General features: G+C 43.6%; 1 protein-coding gene across 2 annotated transcripts; it reads right to left on the reverse strand.

Annotated features, from left to right (window-relative positions):
• Positions 1–2,390: 2,390 nt before the first annotated feature.
• LOC102741554 (E3 ubiquitin-protein ligase TRIM58) lies at positions 2,391–10,420 on the reverse strand. Of its 2 annotated transcripts, XM_081811058.1 has the most exons (5): positions 9,982–10,420; positions 7,530–7,625; positions 5,986–6,216; positions 2,931–2,953; positions 2,391–2,833 (listed from the first exon to the last, which is right to left on the reverse strand). In XM_081811058.1, exons 1-5 carry the CDS (start codon positions 10,402–10,404, stop codon positions 2,716–2,718), a joined length of 891 nt encoding a protein of 296 aa, XP_081667184.1. In that variant the 5' UTR covers positions 10,405–10,420; the 3' UTR covers positions 2,391–2,715. The 2 variants fall into 2 exon arrangements, with proteins under 2 accessions (XP_081667184.1, XP_081667185.1); XM_081811059.1 differs by lacking the exons at positions 2,391–2,833; positions 2,931–2,953 and adding an exon at positions 4,659–4,716.
• Between the last annotated feature and the right edge of the window lie 655 nt (positions 10,421–11,075).

Consider the following 11,075-nt stretch of genomic DNA (forward strand, 5'->3'; position numbering starts at 1 on the left):
GAAGTTCTCAGCTACGATTTGCTCAAATACATCTTCTAGTCCTCTCTCTCTCCACTCCCTCCGGGATTCCAATTATTCTGACATTGGAATGCTTCATGGTGTCACGTATTTCTCTGATTCTATTTTCATGGATTCTGAGTTCTTTTTCCCTGGCCTCCTCTTTCCCTTTTTATCTATTATATTGTCTTCCAGGTCGCTTATTCGTTCTTCTGCCTCACTTACCCTAGCTGTTAGATTATCTAGATTGGATTGGATCTCATTGATTGCATTTTTAAGTTCTGCCAATTCACCTTTCATTTCTGCCCTTAGAGACTCTTACATTGCCATTAATTGATTTCTTCATTCTAGCCATTGTCTTCACAATTGCTAGCCTGAATTCCATCTCCGAATTCCATCTTGGTTATATCTGCATCCCTTTGTAAATCTGCAGCATAAGTCATAATCTCTGAGTCTTTTCTATTTTGGGGGTTCCTCCTCCTAGTCATTCTGTTGATGGGTGTTTGAAGGAATGTATAGAGTCCAAATTATTGACCAGAACCCAAGCAAGATGCACCTGTTTTCTTGGGACCTTAGGGTTGCTGGCCTCTTGTTCTCCCAGCCTGTCTTCCGGGGGAGGGCCTGTGCACTGTTACTCAGGCAACCCTGTTTGGGCGGAGTTGCCCTGCCCCCCTATGGCGGGGATGGGCTCAGCGGGAATCAGTTTTGGGGGCTTTTGCTCTCTGGCGGCTTTCCCTGGCAGCTTTCCACATCTCTTCTGCGAGTCAGAGCAGAAGAGACCGTTTCCAACCCTCTGCCTCAGAGCAGAGAGACCGCAGTCTGTTCTTCAGTCAGCTTTTCAGGCCACACTGTCTCCATTTCTGTCCATGCTGCTATAAACTGCAGCAGCCTGGGTTGTGTGCCCCACCGCAGCTCCCCCAGTCCTGCCTCCAGGTTGGGGCACGTCTCTGCCCTTTGTGCTTCTAAAACTGCCAGCCACTCCCAGTTCACACGCGTGACCCCGCTGCTCTGGGTTTCTGCCCCGGGGGCTGCCCTAAAGTCCTTTCCCCGCCACTACTGGTCTGCGAGTCTGTGCCCTGTCCCCAGCATGCGAGGCTGTCACTCACTGGCGGTGTAGGATCTCCACGGCCAGGCACCCTCCCACTGCCATTTATCCTCCGATATCTTCCTGCAGAATCACAGCTCTCCGCTTCCTACCTCAAAACCAACCGCCTGCGATATTCTGCTTGTAGAGATTCAGATCTTCTTACATCTCAGGCTGGTTTCGCGGGTGCTCAGAGTGGTCTGGTGGATATCCAGCTCAATTCTGGGGACCAGTTGAAATAGGGTCCCCTACTCCTCTGCTATCTTTCCTTCTCCCCCCTCAATATTCTCAATATTTTTCTCAGTATTCTGTGTCATCTTCCAACATTCTGTGCATTTTGCATAATTCAAGTAAATATGTACAACATGAAAACATGAACCTATGGATTTGTAGGATTTTTTTTGTTATTGTTTGATAATATATTTCAATACTTACAATTTTGTGTCTGGACAAAATACAGAATATTTATTGAATTGATCCATCATTATTTCATTCATTAAAAAATGGGAATATGAGGACATCGATTATGGGAGTGTAATAAATTGCAAGAAGTCATGCAGTTAGTGTATGTTAATCTGCCCATTATTGAACAGGACTGCAAAAATGCATTTTCTCATTATGAGCTGGGGTTCCTTCTAAGTAATGAAACCAGTACTTAGCCACAGTCTGTGTGCATTGCTGGGTATAACTTGGATTAAAAAAAGAAATACAAATGTTGAATCTATACTCTTTGAAGAACAGCATAATCAGACCTAACAAACTCATTTATGTCACCACACTTATTCCTACATAAAAATAACTGACTGAATATTTTTGGCTTTATTGACTACCTAATTTAAGCAGCTCATCAAGTTATGATAATAAAATAAATTTGATGTAAAGCAATGCTTTTATGTTGATGATTTTTCTATGTTTTCAAGTATGTTTCATTTAGTCCTTCAAACAATAAATTTTTTCAGCATTTTATAAACAGGGAAATTAATATTTATTGGAATTAATGTTACTCATATCACAGCTAATAAGCTATGAACCACTCTTTCAAGCCTAACTAAATGTAGCTCAAATGGGTGTTAGTGACTTTGGTACTCTTTATGACTTTACACAAATACCCAGGTTCTCTTTCTTCTGAAAACAGCACTCTCTTCCATCCACCCTTATAACCTGGCATGATCATGTGACTCACTCCAGTTAATAAAATCTCCAGAGAACCCACTTTAGTGTAGGACCAGTGCCTCATCCACCGTAAACTAGCCCTTCCCCAGAGCGACCAGCAACAGAAAGGAGGTGGGGCTTTATCTGCATGGGTCCCAGAGGGAGATGAGGTGAAATAAAAAGTCCCCACAATCCACTAGTAAACCAATGATATGATCTAAAAATAGACCTTTGCTGGGGTGCCTGGTGGCTCAGTCTTGGTTTTGGCTCAGGTCTGATCTCGGGGTTGTGAGATCGAGCCCCACATCAGGCTCCACCCCCAGCGAATAGTCTGCTTGGGTTACTCTCTCTCTCTCTTTCTCAAATAAATAAATACATCTTAAAAAATGAAAAATAAACTTTGGGTTCTGTTACTGCAGCCTGACTTGTACAGTAACAAACTGTAATAACAGCCAAACCATAGGCATTGTAGTTCTCCCGGCTCAAAGACACAGCCTACCTTGGAACTTTCTCAACATTTCCCTCATCCCAGGGATGCGACACATTGTCCTCAGCTCCATGGGGATGGTCTCCGGTTCCAGCTGTGTGAAATCCTTACTTCTGAGAAGGGCACAGAACCGATAACTCTCAGTAGGGTTTATCCACCAACTTCCTTGTCTTCCCCCAACCCAGTCCCTGGTTCAGAGAGTAAACATACCGGCTCAAGGCTCCTCTCACACCCTGAAAGCAAAAGAGAAATATAAGCAGGTGTGAGTTACACCTCCGAACTGCTTTTGACGGATTGTAAAAACAAACAAACAAACAGAAAAAACAAACATGAACATGTCTTTAGGAATGACTGGAAATAATTAAGTATGAAGATAAAACTATAGGAGATAAGAACCTCTCTTAACAAAATCCAAAAATTCGCCTTTGAATTTTCTCATGAATTTTAGAATCAGTTTGCCTCTGCTACAATGGAATCAGACTACTCAAGGTTTAGATTAATTCCAATGAGATCAATTTAACTATTTTCTGAATTGGTAATTCTGACATTTGGATATATTAACAAAGATTTACATTCTGTAACAAGTGTAGATGGAATTAAGGTAAAAATAGAGTTTAAAAATCTTCAGAATTTATTTGAGGGATGGAGAAAGGCATAGACAAAAAATGTTACTCCCAATGTCTCTGTAAGAAAACCCCAAATTCTTCATTCTTTGAAACACCACACATCATAGCTATGAACTCATGTGTGAGTGGGTTACCTAACTGGATAAAAAAGGAAATCATTAATTAACAGCAACATTTTATCTCAAAGGAGATTATTTAAATAAATCACCTGCTTCACATTTTCTTTTTTCCCTCTAAAAATAGCCTCCTGTCAGATAAATTTTGAGAAGGCATAAAAGGAGGAAAATAACTGACTACTTTTCATGGGACTGGCAGGCCTTGTTTTTGGCCTTTGGCGGTAAAACGCTGCTCACTGGTACTGAGGAGGAAAGGGAAAGGTGGATATAAAAATAAAAATAAATAATTTTAGAATATATCCTCCCTAAGATTTGTAATGTAAATCATTTTAACATTATCTGGTGTTAAGAAATGCTTGTTTTCAATGTTGTGTTTTGGAAACATAGTAAAATAAGAAGATGGATATCATTTTTTTTTTCTTTTTCTTTTTTTTTTTTAAGATTTTATTTATTTATTTGACAGAGAGAGACACAGCGAGAGAGGGAACACAAGCAGGGGGAGTGGGAGAGGGTGAAGCAGGCTTCCCGTGGAGCAGGGAGCCCGATGTGGGGCTCGAACCCGACGCTGGGATCATGACCTAAGCCGAAGGCAGACGCCCAACGACTGAGCCACCCAGGCGCCCCAAAAGATGGATATCATTATTGAAAATGTTAAAGTTCTGTGTATATTTACTGTTTGAAATTCAGAAAATTAATTCCTTTCTGATGCTTAGTTCACTCACATGGAAATGAGCCTAGTAATTAATAATAATAATAATAATTAATAATAATAATAAACATAAGTGTTGCTTATAGAGAGAGATTGAAGACAAAATGAATTATGACAAAATAAATAAAAATGCTTTGTAAGTTCATTTATTTAATGAACTCCCAACTATGTAACCAGGGCTGTTTACTCACTTTACTTGTAAACATTATGTAGATAGTTAATATGAAGATTTCATGGCACTTTCAGTGTCTGGAGCTAACTCAAGGTGGAATCTGAGGGTCAGCTGCTCAATGAGGATATGGATTACTTTTTTTTTTTAAAGATTTATTTATTTATTTGAGAGAGCGAGAATGAGAGAGAGTACATGAGAGGGGGGAGGGTCAGAGGGAGAAGCAGGCTCCTCGCTCAGCAGGGAGCCCGATGCGGGACTCAATCCCGGAACTCCAGGATCATGACCTGAGCCGAAGGCAGTCGCTTAACCAACTGAGCCACCCAGGCGCCCCGAGGATATGGATTACTTAGTTGAGAATCTCCTGAATGAGTCACTGGGGATGAGAAAAAATGAAGTGTGCCCCAAAATTTTCTATTGCAGTGCGTTCTAACATGATAATATGCATGCATTATCAACAATGGCTTTCTCAATTCACTTGGAATTTTGATGACCTCTGGAAGATTAAAAACAAATAAATATTCCATTTTTCCTGTTTTGTCTCTCTGCTGTAGAACCCCTAACAGACTGTGAGCAAATGGCAAGGAACCCACTTAATACCTCCCCACCATGCCCGGAATGGGTATGCAGTACAGACAAGGAAATTCGTGTTTGCCACAAAGTTTAACAGGAAAACTTCAAGCTGGACAATTTAAGACATTATTCATACATTTAGCTACTGACACGGAAATGGGATTCCAAAGACTTCTGGAATTGGCATATCATCATTACAGATTAACTGTAAGGTTTTAAGAAGTGTTTTCCAGGCAACATAGCATCGATTGTCCATTTTTTGTTTAACCTTATAGGTAAGATATCAAATTTTACTTCTTAAAAATATGAATTTTTGGTCTCTAAGATGAACTATTTTATTTTATTTATTTATTTATTTTTTAAAGATTTTATTTATTTATTCGACAGAGAGAGTGAGAGAGTACAAGCAGGGAGGAGTAGTAGAGGGAGAGGGAGAAGCAGACTCTCCACTAAGCAGGGAGCCCGATGTGGGGCTCGATCCCAGGACCCTGAGATCATGACCTGAGCTGAAGGCAGTCGCTTAACCAACTGAGCCACCCAGGCGCCCCTAAGATGAACTATTTTAGACAATTCTCAAGAGTCCCTTCTCATTCTGATGCTAGGACTTAGAATTAAGGTGCTTTCCAAACAGTTGCCAGGGTGCCCTTTTCCTAAAAAGCATGAGGGTGCAAGTGGTTGCAAGCAGCTGTGTGTCACCATGGTTTCCCACATGGCCCATGCTCTGTTGAGGACCCCAGGCTCGCCTCCAGCTGAGCCAGCTGCAGAGGACCCAGGCTCGCCTCCAGCTGAGCCAGCTGCAGAGGACCCAGGCTCGCCTCCAGCTGACCCAGCTGCTGAGGCACCCAGGTTCGCCTCCAGCTGACCCAGCTGCTGAGGCACCCAGGCTCGCCTCCAGCTGACCCAGCTGCTGAGGCACCCAGGCTCGCCTCCAGCTGACCCAGCTGCAGAGGCACCCAGGCTCGCCTCCAGCTGACCCAGCTGCAGAGGCACCCAGGCTCGCCTCCAGCTGACCCAGCTGCAGAGGACCCAGGCTCGCCTCCAGCTGACCCAGCTGCAAAGGACCCAGGCTCACCTCCAGCAGACCCAGCGCTGGGCGCTGGCACCTCTCCTCCAGCTCCTCGGCCAGCTCCCTCAGAGCTCTGCTCTGCTGCACCAGCCGGTTCTTGCTCTCCCGGAGTCTCTGCAGGGTGGCTCGCTCCTCCTCCTCCAGCCGCCTCAGCTGTAGCTGCTCATCTAGGGCCAGGAACCCACGATACTTCTCAAACTCCAGCCTGAAGCGCTGCCTCTGCATTTCCACTTTCTCCTGGAGTGACACAGGGGATCCAATCATGACCAGGGGGCGCTTCAGGTGTGGGATAGGGAAGCTGACCGCAATGTCCAGAGAGACCTCAGCGCCTTAACTCTGTCCACAGATTAGCTGCTTTTTAGCAACATGCAGAAACCAGAGGCCACTCTATGGGACAAGTGGCCTTCAAATTTAGAGTTTAAGAAAGACAGTTGGATTTGAGTTCTCATTTGGCCAAGGACTTGGGGCAAGGCTGTTTTACAGGTCAGTTTTTTTTTGTTTGTTTGCTTGTTTTTAAGATTTTATTTATTTATTTGACAGCACAAGCAGGGGGAGTGGGAGAGGGAGAAGTAGGCTCCCCACTGAGCACGGAGCCCGATGCGGGGCTCGATCCCAGGACCCTGGGATCATGACCTGAGCTGAAGGCAGTGGCTTAACCATCTGAGCCACCCAGGCACTCCAAGTTTTTGTAATATATTTAAATTATGGGGGAAGAGGAGTATGGGGATTAAGGTTAAATATCCATTAAATTGCTGAGCAAAGTGACTAGCATAAATAGTTGCCCAAGGAAGTTAAAAATACATCATTAAAGTAGTCACTAGAATGAGAACAGGGTGGAAACAACTGAATCATTATGAAGAGAGATTACAGAGACCTGATTTGTAAATGTGAAAAAAAAAAAAAGGTTTAGAGATTAGAAACATGAACATTACTTAGTAATATGGTAATTGTGAAACCTTAAAGATTTTATTTATTTATTTGACAGAGAGAGAGAGTATGAGCAGAGGGGAAGTTCAGTGGCAGATTGAGAACCACTGTGTGTGTGTGTGTGTGTGTGTGTAAATAGGTAAGTGAAAAAAAGCTGAAGTTTAAAAAAAAAGAAGATATGCATATGGATTACTGACAAGAGGTTGAAAGCTCAGATTATCCTCCTATATGTAAAATGATCAATATTAGCTATATTTCATATATATAAATCCTGTGAAATATTTATTATGTCATTCGTCCAATGAATACACACACACACACACATTTTAAATTAGTAATGACAGTATGAGATTCTCCTCTAGGTACTAGGAATGGAGCATTGAGTTATAGTACGATCAAGATCAGTAAAACTATTTCTTTATAATTTCGACTGGGGTAGTATTAATAGAGATAAAGAACACAGCTACACAGGATAATCTGAGGGGACATGATGATCCAAGATGATGCAATGTTTCCCTAGAGCAACTATGTAAATGGAACAAAAGTGTACCGCAGGGAAGATGGATGAATAGTAATTTAATGACCCAAACTTGGATCTGTCAGAAGTCCCAAGATTCTCTTACCTTCCAGATGACAATTTTCTTCCCCACGTTGGCCTCCTGAGTGAAGGTCTCCTCTATCTCCTTCCTTACAAGTTCCAGGGCCATCTGGAGCTTTGCCTGTTTGGAAAGATGTGCGAACCCATTATAGATGCCCAAATTCAGTACTTAGTATTAACCAGGGATATCAGGAAATGCAAAGATCGATTAAAACAGGCCCTAGTAAGCACATAAAAATGTTCAACCTCTTTAATGATTAGTAAAATATGCATGTACTTTTAAATGTTAATGCCAGATATAATCAAAGATTTATCTAAACATATGTTCACTGCAGCATTATTTAAAATAGAAGTAACTTACCAAATGTCAAAAATAGGAGAGTGAGAAAAATGTATTTTATATTAACATGATGGAATTAAAATAAGATGCTGCAGAATACTGAATGACAAGAAACATTCACAATTATAAAGTCAATTAAGATAAGTATATTTTATGTAATATGGCACCAATTTTGAAAAAAGAAGTGCTTGTAATAAATACATAATAAGCTACGTAGCAACAGATGTGCAATAGATGAAACTGCATCTACTAGTGCTTGGTTGCAATTGATGCTATTCCTTATATCTATCTATATATTTGAACTTTTTAAAATTATTTATTGTTTTATAATAAGAAAATTGTTTATTAGTATTTGGTAAAATGAAACCTTGTAAATTACTAATTGTTAAGTGGAAAGGAGATACACAGTATCATAAACCTTATGAGGAATTTAAAAAATAACAAAACTAAATCTCCTTTCAGCCCTACAACCCCTGCTAGAAGTAAACACATATATGTTATCTATAGAGAACAACCATAAGGATACACATATACACACATTTTTATATTCTTCCCTAAGTCATTCAATAAATCTTAGGGAAAAAAATGGGGGGGGGGAACTCTTCCCAAAGTCATTTAATAAGTCTTACACAACAACTGCCTTTAAAAGAGACTGTTAGCTTATCCATAATGCTGCGCATAAAGTAGCAGGAGAATTTATGGAAGTATTTGACAAGATGGGGGAAGTGGCATTTTTCTTAATGTTTGCAAGAAATAGAACTCTGACACTTATAGAGAGAGAAAAAGCTCCCTTAGGCAGAAGAAACTGTGATCAAAAGCAAGGAGGTGAAAAAGATGTGGCATGTTTGGGGACAACAGTGATTAGACTAGTTTTGCTGGATCTCATGTCTGGCTGAGACAAGAAGTATACAAACAGAACTTAGGGCCCTAGGAAGTCTTGACTGACAGGCTAAGGAGTTTAACAGATATTTATTTGCTATTTAATCAAGGATTAATGAAATATAAGGAACTTCTTTAGACATATTACATATAGCCACGTTACATTTAGGTAACTTCCAGGTAAAAAGAAAGCAGGAATAGCATACTTCAAAAGTGTAGCTAGAAAGGAGCTGGCACCTGAATTTTGTAGAGATGACAACCAAAAGATAAAAGAAAAAAACAAAAACAAAAACTAAGAGATATTTCCAGGTATGTGAAGAAGGAAGTTGAGGTAGGAAATATCCCAAAACCTTGGTTTAAAACAATGAAAGTTTAAATAATAATAATAATAATAATAATAATAATTTTAGAAAGTCCAATGTTAACAATGTATTTCATTGTGACAGCACTTCAGTTAAACATGCAGGTAGATTGAAGACGACTCCCACCTCCTTTGTGGTAACAGCTGTTCCAGATGTTGGGAATTTAAATGTGATCAGAATATGTGAAATAACTTTTGAAGAGCACCAGTAGGGAGAATTCTATTAGAGTTTCACAGATGACGCTTTTGGGGGCCAAATACTCCAATATGAGTCTCCTCTTTATTGAGGATCAGTCCCTGGGTACGTGCTGAACAGACAGCTACTGGATTTTTACTTCGGGGTGCACATGCATCCGCAAGCTTTAAAGGTGGTCAGAGCTGTGTGCTCGGCAGACACCAGGTCCAAAACTCAGCGTTGTTCTAGTGACAGTATTAACTAACATGGAGATAAGCACTATGGAAAACAAGGCATTAGACAACCAATTAGGAAGCATTTACAGTAAAGATGTACACCTGGAACCAAGAACCAACTGGAGAGCCCAGCGCTCCACTAGAGCTCTAGTCTGGCCCCAGAACACCAGCACCAGGGAGGAGAGAACCAGGAACAAAGCAAAGGGCTGGGGAGGCTTCAGCGGAGGAAGGGACAGTCTAAAATAATGCGGTTAATGAACCAGGTGCATTGGAGCTCCTGAACAGAGAAGTGCCAGAAGGGGGTTCCCATGGGGCAAGGCAAGGAGAGGAGAGGGGGGCGAGAAGGGCGCGGAGTCATTCAGGCCAGGAGGGGGTCATCTGGGTCGGTCCCTAGGCAGGTCAGCAGCACCGCGCGCCTGGGCCGCCCTCCAGACGCCCAGCCGCGGCCTCTCGCCTGCGCCCCGCGGCGCGCGCCGGGGCTCTCACCTGGTAACCCCGTGCCGCCTCCCGCAGTGGCGCCGTGTGGTGGCTCCTGTGCTCCGGGGTGGTGTCGCACACCCAGCACAGCGCCTCCTGGTCCTCCTCGCAGAAGAGGCTCATCTCCTCGCCGTGCCGCGCGCAGCGGCGCGCGCCCACGCGCCCCGCGCCCAGCCCCAGCTGCCGCACGCTGTCCACCAGGCTGGCCAGCTGCCGATTGGGCCGAAAGCTGTCCGGCCCGAAGGGGCCCCGGCACTGCGGACAGGCGTAGAGGCCGCCCTGCGCGCTGTCGGACTTCTCGCAGAACTCCGAGATGCACGCGAGGCAGAAGCTGTGGCCGCAGGCCACGCTCACCGGGTCCTGCAGGAAATCCAGGCACACGGGGCACCTGGCCTCCTCGCGCAGCCGCTCGCCCGGCGCCCCCGAGGCCATGGCCGGCCTGGCCGCGCCTGGCGCGGCTGATAGCAGCGCGGCCTTCCCCGCGGCCCGCACTATCTGCCCTCGCGGTCTGGCACCGGAGGGAGGAACCCTGCAGCCTCAGGGCAAGCAGCGCAGGATGGGTTTTAGCCCCTGGCTCTGGCTCAAGAGCCCAAAGGAGCCACTCCCCGCGAGAAGTGTCAACTCAGACCAGCCTCAGTTACAGGATAAAATAACACTCTGGTCACCTGGCCTCCTAGGAAACGAACGTTTGTAACGGAATCCCTCACACTGTATCTTTTTTTTTTAATTATTACTATGCTATGTTAATCCCCATACATTACATCGTTAGTTTTAGATGTAGTGTTCCATGATTCATTGTTTGTGCATAACACCCAGTGCTCCATGCAGAACGTGCCCTCCTCAATACCCATCACCAGGCTAACCCATCCCCCAACCCCCCCACCCAGAACCCTGTTTGTTTCTCAGAGTGCACCGTCTCTCATGGTTCGTCTCCCCTTCCGATTTCCCCCCTTCATTCTTCCCCTCCTGCTACCTTCTTCTTCTTCTTCTTCTTTTTTTTTTCTTAACATATATTGCATTATTTGTTTCAGAGGTACAGATCTGAGATTCAACAGTCTTGCACAATTCACAGCGCGTACCAGAGCACATACCCTCCCCAGTGT

Source organism: Leptonychotes weddellii, unplaced genomic scaffold (assembly GCF_054177405.1).
Source record: "Leptonychotes weddellii isolate Sample4059 unplaced genomic scaffold, ASM5417740v2 HiC_scaffold_5263, whole genome shotgun sequence".
NCBI lineage: Eukaryota > Metazoa > Chordata > Mammalia > Carnivora > Phocidae > Leptonychotes > Leptonychotes weddellii.

What these genes read in the sequence shown, in the direction of transcription:
- LOC102741554 (XM_081811058.1), bottom strand. Translation starts at nt 10,404, where the DNA reads ATGGCCTCGGGGGCGCCGGGCGAGCGGCTGCGCGAGGAGGCCAGGTGC. An exon ending in AGGCGGCACGGGGTTACCAG is followed by an intron (nt 7,626 to 9,981) that starts GTGAGAGCCCCG and finishes CTTTCCAAACAG; the next exon opens with GCAAAGCTCCAGATGGCCCT. An exon ending in GTGAGAGGAGCCTTGAGCCG is followed by an intron (nt 2,834 to 2,930) that starts GTATGTTTACTC and finishes TGCCCTTCTCAG; the next exon opens with AAGTAAGGATTTCACACAGC.